General features: G+C 52.5%; 1 protein-coding gene across 7 annotated transcripts in view; it reads right to left on the bottom strand.

The window, feature by feature from the left end:
• LOC146573377 (uncharacterized) overlaps positions 1-6,000 on the bottom strand; it is a 56,108-nt gene that overhangs the window by 27,442 nt on the left and 22,666 nt on the right. For all 7 annotated transcript variants that reach the window (XM_085278185.1, XM_085278186.1, XM_085278184.1 and 4 more), the window contains exons 2-4: positions 3,725-4,929; positions 2,822-3,247; positions 851-1,058 (exon numbers count right to left, since the gene is read on the bottom strand). In XM_085278185.1, the coding sequence (XP_085134311.1) occupies positions 851-1,058; positions 2,822-3,247; positions 3,725-4,771 (1,681 nt within the window). In that variant the 5' untranslated portion in view covers positions 4,772-4,929. The remainder of the gene's footprint in view (positions 1-850; positions 1,059-2,821; positions 3,248-3,724; positions 4,930-6,000) is intronic.

The following is a 6,000-nucleotide window of genomic DNA, read 5'->3' as shown; positions in this document are numbered from 1 at the left end:
CTGGGTCCAACTTTCAGACCTGGAAGCTGCAGACTCAACCGTCCCAGTGTCTGTGGCGACGTGGAGCATGACTCGATTCCAGTTCACAGGAGCTGTGACAGCTGTGTGCTGCCTGCACAACCCCACCAACCTTACAGATGATCGCACAGTCACGAAGGCGAGCTGCATCCTTATTAGCAAGAAGATTTCAGCGCTGCTTATTTCCCCCTGCAGCAAAAATCCAAAGTGCAGACTCTCAAACACAGAGAAGAATCCATTCATTAGATTTCCGTCTTCAGGTCAAGAGACGTCCGTTTGTTCCCGAGTGTGAGCGACGAGGACAGACGAGCTTTTGTCCAGCAGAACGTGACCTTTACACAGAGTCTCCACACAAATACTCCGTCCACAACAGGCACATCTGCATTTTCAGCTATGTAAATGACGCTGCGGCTCAGTGACTCTGGAAAACAAGCTGCTCACACACACACACACACACACACACACACGTGTGGAATTACAGGCCACTGGACCCCCTGTAGAGCCCACAGCACTGTTTAAGTCAAGTCTCCTCAGCAACAGTTTACCTGATGTCTCCACACGCATCATCACGAAAAACACAAACAAGGAAGAACAAACAGGAAGTAAACACCAGCCTGAGGAAAAAACATCCCCGAGTGTTTCCTCCGAGAGCAACAGGGAACTAACAACACACACACGAATAAATTAAAGTTCTGCAAAACTGCAGCTAAAACAAAACCATCAGCTGCAAACTCACTGTATGTTAGGTCTCTGCTGTGAGTGTGTGTGTGTGTGTGTGTGTGTGTGTGTGTGTCAGGTATGTGCTCAGAGAGCAGGCACTGCACTGACTCACTCTGACTCTTGGTGGTTGGAGCTCCACTCCCAGCACTCGGCCCACCTTTTCCCAGCGTGGAGCCATCCGTCTGGGCTTGCCTGGGTCCGGGGCTCCCCTGACCTGGAGGTCCGGTCCCTGAGCCCGGAGCTGGTCCCGAGGGCCCGCGGTCTGCTCTGGTGCCTCTTCCCTGAGGCCTGGGGCTGGGTCCCAGCTTGGAGGAGACTTTCTGTAAGAAGAGCTGACGTTTAGTGACGGCGTCCCAGCCGAGGGGCCCCAGCTCGGAGCTGCAGAGCGAGACCATGGTGTTAGCCATTCCCCACTCGGAGTCGGAAATGTGGACGAGCGAAGCAGGGGAGGAGTGACAGAGAGAGAGAGAGATTTTTTTAAAACTGGAGGGGAGGAGGAAAAGGAGGGAAGGAAATGAGGAGGAGGGAAACTGGGAGTGTGCTGCAACTACGAGGAGGGCAAAAACAGTTGCCATTGTGTCGTACACTCCCCTCGAGAACCCGAGCTCGGACGGGGCCAGGAGCTTTCTCTCTCCCCGCCCCCACCCCTCCATGTTCCTCCCCCTCTGAGTACACGAGCACACATGGAGCGAGTTTATGGCAGAGAGAGTGTGTGTGTGTGTGTGTGTGTGTGTGTGTGTGTGTGTGTGTGTGTGTGTGTGTGTGTGTGTGTGTGTGTGTGTGTGTGTGTTGTAGAAACTGCTGCTCAGCAGCTGCTTTATTGACTCCGATCAGAAACCTCGGAGCCTCCTTCGGCCGAGCCGGCGGATTACTGCAGCGTTCACCCTAAATCATGTGTTAACATGCAAGCTGGCAGCACAGCTGATTGTCTGGTAATACATGAAAAGATGGAGCGCACGCGTGCAGCAGCGTTTCCGTCATCGCTGCCAAAATAAACTCAAGTGTCACGTCGGCCCGACTCAAACCACATGTGCGCGGTCTGTGTGGAATATTCAGATATTTATGGGACATGAAACTGTGCCTGTCGCTGCGCCGTGAACCTCCTCTGCAGAATTCATTACTAATCAGACGGGAACTACTTTCCCCGCCACACTACAGCCACCAACCACATCGCTTTGCAGAAGGAAGCGTGCAGTTAAGCTGTGCACAGATGATTATGTGGTGACGTGTCCCTTTAAACATTCGTACTCTCACAGCAGGGTTTAACAGGTATCTGCCCCGCCCCCGGGGCGGCCTGTGACAGCAGGTTTTACACATCTTCAAAAACACATACCAGAGACCGTGCACGCTCGCCGTGCACATACCGCTCCCTCCTGTAAACTCAGCGCATCATCAGCGCAGCTAAAGCTCGCAGTTATTTATCAGGAAGCTCGTTTCATCTTTCATCTCCTCGAGCTTCAAACTCATCAGCTGACGAGGAAACGTTCACGCCAGCGCTGCATCCAGCTCGCCCTGTTGCACCACATGCCGCCTTCACACGAATTCAAAGTAAATCCTGAGCTCAGGTCACAGACTGGACGCCACAGCGTGCAGGAGGCCCTGCAGACGGACATTTCTTGGGAACTTTAACATTAACGTCTTGCAGCTTTTATTTTGATATGATATAAAAGTACGGTGTGGCTCAAACACCACCTGTGATTGGTTAAGGATTAAATATCGTGGATGGAGGTGACGATACCAACTCAGCGGGTGGAGCAGCGACCCGGGCTAATGTTCAAATCCACCCTGAGGCAGTTTAAGCTCTGCTCTCTGTCCCAGCAAAAGCTTAAAAAGACTTGCGTGTGTATATAAACACGCTTCATGTGTGTTGCATGTGTTGAACCGTTTCCAGAGAGGAAACCTCTCCTCCGTCCTCACATGCAGACACTCTGTTATGTCACAGATGTGCTGCCAACAATAAGCACATATCGAATTACTTCTTGCACCTCGAGCCGCCAGAGTTCCCGGATCGTTCGTGTGCAAAACGACATGTTTAAACTCTCATGAGGCAGACGAGTGCAGTTCACGTCTTCTTCATACTCACCCTGGTAGGCGTCCGTGGTTTCTCCACAGCGGCTGCCGACACCGAAGCCTCTCCTGAGCCCTCCGTTTGCCCCTCCACACACTCCTCACTTGGGCATTTTGCTTCCCCCTCATCAGGTTTTCCATATTTATCGGGCACGTCCCGGTCAGCCTTCCTGGGAGCATTCAGGCGTTTTTCCCCAGCGACCTCGGAGCCCAGCGAGCTGGTCGAAGTGGACAGGGTTCGGCTGACGGATAAACTCTTCTCCTGCGGCACGGTCGGCTCCCCGGCTGCTTTCCTGTGGTTTGGCTTGATGTTCCTGCTCTTTGCTCTGATCACAGCCACTTTGATGGGACCTGCCGACGACCGCTGTCTTTTACCTCCATCACCAGCCTGCACCTCCTTCCTCACCACAGCTCTCTTCCCATTGGACGGGGCAGATTTATTCTGAGTAGAAGACACATTTGAAAATGTCAGAGTGTTCATGTCACCTGATAAGCAACAGCTCAGAGTGTGGGCTCACTTAAAGAAGGCCCTGCTGTGTGCTTCTATTAAACACGCCCTTTACTCTTTTCTAAGCCAAGTAATAAATTACTTTGAGGGTTTTTATGTGATGTGACGTGACACTGGTCAGTGACCATGTGACCTGTGTTCAGGTGTTGTGCAGGGAGCAGCTGCACTACACTTCCTGCTACACCGACTTGTTGGAGGAAACTTTCAGTGAAATCTGGGACTACAGGTCGATGCTAACATGCTAACATGCTAACATGCTAACATGGATTATGCTGATTATGGGTCTGTGTACCTGTGCAGGTGTTCCAGTAATAATCAGTGATTACATTACTTGTTGTCTATCACATAAAACATTTCGAGTGACCCTGAACGTCGGGGTGGAGGTGCAGCAAACACCTGGCTGCCGTGTACCTGGGTGGCAGGTTTCGGTGGGGAGGGGGCGGAGCGTGATCCCACTTTAGCTCTGACTGTTTTTAAGTCCACTCTGGAAACCCTCTTTGCTTCTGGACCGGGCGGTTTGGCAGCTGTGGAGGCGGCTGACCTGGGAGCAGGTCTGGGTCTTGCTGCCAGACTCACGTCAGGCTGGGAGGGCGGAGGTTTGGAGCCCACTACACCCGTTTCAGCCTCTTCAGGTGGAGGAGAGCTCGTTTTCTTAACATCTTCAGTCGACATCTGTGTGTCTTCACTGAGGTGTTCAGAGGCTGGAGGATCTGCGTGACGTCCTGTGGACGGCTCTGGAGGACAGTGGACCGCAGGCCCGCCCACCTCCTCCTCCGTCACCTGGACGCCGTCACCTGACCGACCACCTGAGCTCGCGATCATCGCACTGCTTCTCTGCACGTCCACATCAGAGCTCACAGACACAAACAACGCCTCCTCTTCATCATCATCATCATCATCAGCAGCGACTTCTGTTGCGTCCGAGTCTGGAGGTGAGGAGCTGCGCCTTCTCCCGTTACTGCTTCCACTGCTGACGTCCTCGTTGATGAGGCCGGCGTTTCCTGTCAGCGATCGGGCGAGTGTCAGGTTGTCGTTCCAGCTGTCCTGGTGGTAGTCGTCGCCGTTGGCGTCCAGGTAAACCGACACGGAGTTGTCGTTGGACTCCGTCACGGTTTGAGATTTCCCCAACGAGGTGTCGTCACCGTCATCGCCATTGTCCGGGTTACGCTCCTCCTCGGGCGCCCAGTCTGAAACGACAGACTTCAGAGTCACAGTTTTCACCGCCGTCAGGGTAACGTCGAACATGTCGTAGTCCAGCGGGCTGTCGGTCCGGCCCCCGCTCAGACTCCGCAGCGACTCAGGAGACGACTCGCCGAGGCAGGACGAGGAAGAGGAGGAAGAGGAGGAAGACGAAATTGGGAAAGCATTCCCGTTGTGGTCTCCCGCACTGTGGAGAGGGAGCTTCATGCCGCCCGCGCCCCTGACGGGGACACTGTTAGCGGGCTCGGAGGCGCTCATCTCGAGGGCAGGAAGTTCGCGGTCAGGACGTCACAGCGCTGCGCTCTTTCCACCGACACAGTCACACCCCAACGCTTCCACGAAGGCTCGACCGCTCTGACGGATCCTCACATCGTGGCTCTGAAACATTTTTCAGGAACCTGGAAACGTTCCAGAGTCTGCAGGGAGACAGAGAGTTACAGTTTAGACTCTGATCGAACATCAGCAGCTAATCTTCATCATTACCAGAGCTGAAGAAGAGCAGCACGTTAGTATCGGCTAAATTCCTTCTAACGACACTCCGGCCAACAATCAAAGAAGCGAAACTTTCAACAGGACGAACGTGAATGCAATCATAGAAGCTGCCTCTGCACCTGTCAGCATCATCTTATTGACGGCGAGGTCACCGACAGTAAGAAGCATCACGGCGATACCGCTTCGATCCTCCGGTCAGATATCAAGTGAAAGATTGTCACCGAGCAAATAACAGCTCGACACAGACTCATGAAGCAAGTTTGAAAGTCTTCACATCGTCATCTAACATTTAACCTGCGCAGAAAACAAGAAAACAAACATCAGCTGCAGCTGCTTCAGGTAAACATCTCATATACTGATCAGTCAACGAAGTTATCCTGTCCATCATCATCATCATTATCATCATCATCGTCGTCTTGTGCATGAGAGCGGTCTCTCCCTGACAGACGAGGTTTCCAGAGGTTTGTCACAAAGAACCAGGCAGAAGAAAAGTGCTCAGGATTCATCCAATCAGGAAGCAAAGCTCTGAGTGTGCATTAAAACTGCCGCTGCTGCAACAACGGGCAGTGAAAGTTGAGAAACGCTGCCCTCTGCAGGCTGCACTGATCACTGCAGCAAAAAGACGACAGAGTCAGAACCCCGACAGGTAAGCAACACCTTCAAAGTTCATCACGCACCAAAATCTGACCTGCTGTCTGCGTTTCTGCCTACATGTGTGTGTGTTTACCATGTACTCATGTAATTACCATGTAATCTTTGTGGAGACCAAAATTCGGAAGTTTATTATACTTGTGGGAACCAAAGTGCCCGTCCTCACCAGTTTGAAGGTATTTTTGAGGCTCAGAACGTGGTTTTAGTGTCAGGGTCACAGTTAGGTTACGGTCAGGCTGAGGGATGGGATAAGTGGGTAGGGAAAGCATTCAATTAGATGTCCCCACAAGGATATGAAAGCACAACTGTGTGTGTGTGTGTGTGTGCGCGCGTGCGTGCGTGTG

Source organism: Mchenga conophoros, linkage group LG6, assembly GCF_057382185.1.
Source record: "Mchenga conophoros isolate Kocher_MC1m ecotype Shallow Benthic linkage group LG6, M_conophoros_male_GT1.1, whole genome shotgun sequence".
Taxonomy (NCBI): domain Eukaryota; kingdom Metazoa; phylum Chordata; class Actinopteri; order Cichliformes; family Cichlidae; genus Mchenga; species Mchenga conophoros.
The sequence above is the reverse complement of the archived record's forward strand: the minus strand, read 5'-3'. Positions and strand labels throughout refer to the sequence as shown.